We start from the raw sequence: 2,539 nt of genomic DNA on the forward strand, positions 1-2,539 counted from the left end.
TTCGCTGGTCGTTTGTCGGTCCTTCTAGATAGCGCTTGCTACCTCTATAGGCTGTGTCCGGCTGCACAAAAACGAAACCAATCATCAAAGCAATCGCAAGTTAAGGAGAGTAGCGGTGTAAGTACTCGCACCACCAGTAAAAAGTGCTTGGACAACTTCGGAAGGCGGCAGAATCTCCGGGGGCCCAGGCTGGAAGAGGCACCAGGGCCCATGATCATCGGGTCGCTGATTGATACATCACCTAAGAGCAGCGATAACGAAAAGCAATGGAATTGCACGATTTGAACTGGTAGGGGAGGCCCAATCGAGGCAGTCTGTTGTCACTGTCCCGCTAACCTTGCTCCTGACCTTCTCTGAGTATGCCAACGTCAACCCGGGAAGCCAAAATGTATGAGGAGAAAGATGCTTACCGTGGATAAGCAGAGGGTGCGATGTGGTATGAAATTAGCGGTCGCCTAACCTAAGCCCAACGTACGCTGCCAGGCGAAAACTTGAGATACTGTACCGGTCGATGGGACGAGAGGAGAAAGTTCCCGCGCCACAAAGATCCGGGCTCACCCGGCTGCTGCCGATCCGCCGATGGCGATGTGATGGCGGTGCAGAGCTCACGGAGCGCCCAGCGACCCTGCACTTCGACTACACCGTCCATTCACGTGCGTATTTTTCTTGTCTCATGCCGACTGGTGCTTTTTAAAAAGAGAGAGAACATGTCACCAGAGCTGATCTATGCCATCCTTGTACGCTGCCGCGGCTGGGGTGCCGACTGGAAACCAACCAAACAAGGACTGACGGCATGTAGTCTGACCTGTCGGTTCTGAGCGCGACTCATCAGGCCCCTACTCTTCGAGAGGCTCACTCTGAGAAGTGCAGACAACATCTCAGATCTTCTCACACTGCTGGATGCATCAGACCACCTTGTACCTAACATCAGAGACTGCGTCGGCCGTCTCGACTTTGTCGAAGACAGGATCCCCACCCAAATTCCGTGGAGTCACCATGTCATTCGGCTTCACAGGCATCGCCTTCAGCTGACTTTCCCGGTCCACATGTCCTGGACCGTCCGCAGCGAAGACAAGCCTGAGCCGAACAAGACCACCTTATTGCCTTTCGCCTCCCTACCCAAGGCCTTGCCAGGGTCAACTTTGTGCATCGGGCACTTGACCCTCTGTCGCTTGCGCTTGTCATCTGTGAAGGATGTCGTCAACTGCGTTGCTCATCTTGGCATGATGGAGCTCTCTGCTGAGGAAGTTACATTCGTGGATGGTGCCGTCACCCGTCTCGTCCGCCGGCGATCCCGTCGCCATTCGTGGCCGCAGGTTCTCCACATCATTCGGCGCTTTAAGGACGGATACTCGAGCGGCCAATTTGAACTAGCGAATCCTCTCTTCGCCAGTCAAGGCCAGATGCATGTCAACGACACGACTCTCGCTTTGTCCGAGAAGATCTTAGCCACGCTGTCGTCCGGGGGCCTGCCCTACCAGGTCGATCTGCGCTACAATGCTTTCAACGGCACTGAGCCATGTAAGTCGTTGCTCCTTTCATGGCCAAAACTCTTGGTGCTCACAGCCTCAGTCCACTCGTACGGTTACAGTGTCTCAGCTTATTCTCCCTAAAGCAGGCCTATCTAATCGGTCGATGATAACGTCGATCGATTTTGGTAATATAGTCTCAGCTGGTGGCTCCCCGACCGCGCACGTACGGGTGCTGCTACCAGCCAAAACCTCAAGTTGTCAGAGAATTGAATACATGCAACTCGTCATCCCGAAAACATTACCGGCATCGTCCAAACTCGCACTTCAATGGAACGGCATCGAACAGGTGACCCTGGACCTACATCCACCGTGCGCCATCCCGCCCCTGCGCATCACGCGCTCCAGCAGGGTGCAGGCAATAGACGTGCTGGCGCACCTCTTCCTCCTGGATGCAGTCCTGCCCCATCTCTGCGCCCTCAACAGGGTCAGCGTCAAGATCCACAATGGTCGGCTCCCACTCTTGCTGGACGTCTCAGGTGCGGAGGTTCTCTCTGCGCTGATGTGCCTCTCGCTTGGTGGCTTGGACGTGGTCCTGAGTGATGCCCAGCGTGCAGAGTGGTTAGCTTGTTCTACAGATGACAAGAAACAGGTGTATCTGTAGATGTTGCTGTAAGATTTTCATGTTTCAAGTGTGTGGCACCAACATGCACACACTTGAAACATGAAAATCTTACAGTTGCTCCATGTCCCTGGCACAGATGAGCAGTGCATCGTCGCACAGGGTTTAAATGTGAGGATCATGCACCAAAGATGTGGCATTTGTGTAGCAGAGGGAAAGAGGCCTGTGGATGGTGGGAAGGGGAAGAGAAAGGTCATCAGGACAGATGTATTATTGTAGTATGCTGTGCTGCATTGATCACGCTTGTCCATTGTCAAGTCCCGGTCAAAGCAGTTCCTACTGTGCCTATGTTTCTCCCTCATGCATACTGGCTCTTTATTGTCACATATTCCTACATCTGTGGATGAGTGTAAACCTAGGTTTTTTCAATTACACTACACTGATACGA

General features: G+C 53.3%; 1 protein-coding gene across 1 annotated transcript; it reads left to right on the forward strand.

The window, feature by feature from the left end:
• Positions 1-1,046: 1,046 nt before the first annotated feature.
• Positions 1,047-2,133, forward strand: PHACADRAFT_202148 (uncharacterized protein; the record flags this gene model as incomplete). Its single annotated transcript, XM_007402392.1, has 2 exons — positions 1,047-1,521; positions 1,592-2,133. 2 exons carry the CDS (start codon positions 1,047-1,049, stop codon positions 2,131-2,133), a joined length of 1,017 nt encoding a protein of 338 aa, XP_007402454.1.
• Between the last annotated feature and the right edge of the window lie 406 nt (positions 2,134-2,539).

This window comes from Phanerochaete carnosa (genome assembly GCF_000300595.1).
Source record: "Phanerochaete carnosa HHB-10118-sp unplaced genomic scaffold PHACAscaffold_138, whole genome shotgun sequence".
Taxonomy (NCBI): domain Eukaryota; kingdom Fungi; phylum Basidiomycota; class Agaricomycetes; order Polyporales; family Phanerochaetaceae; genus Phanerochaete; species Phanerochaete carnosa.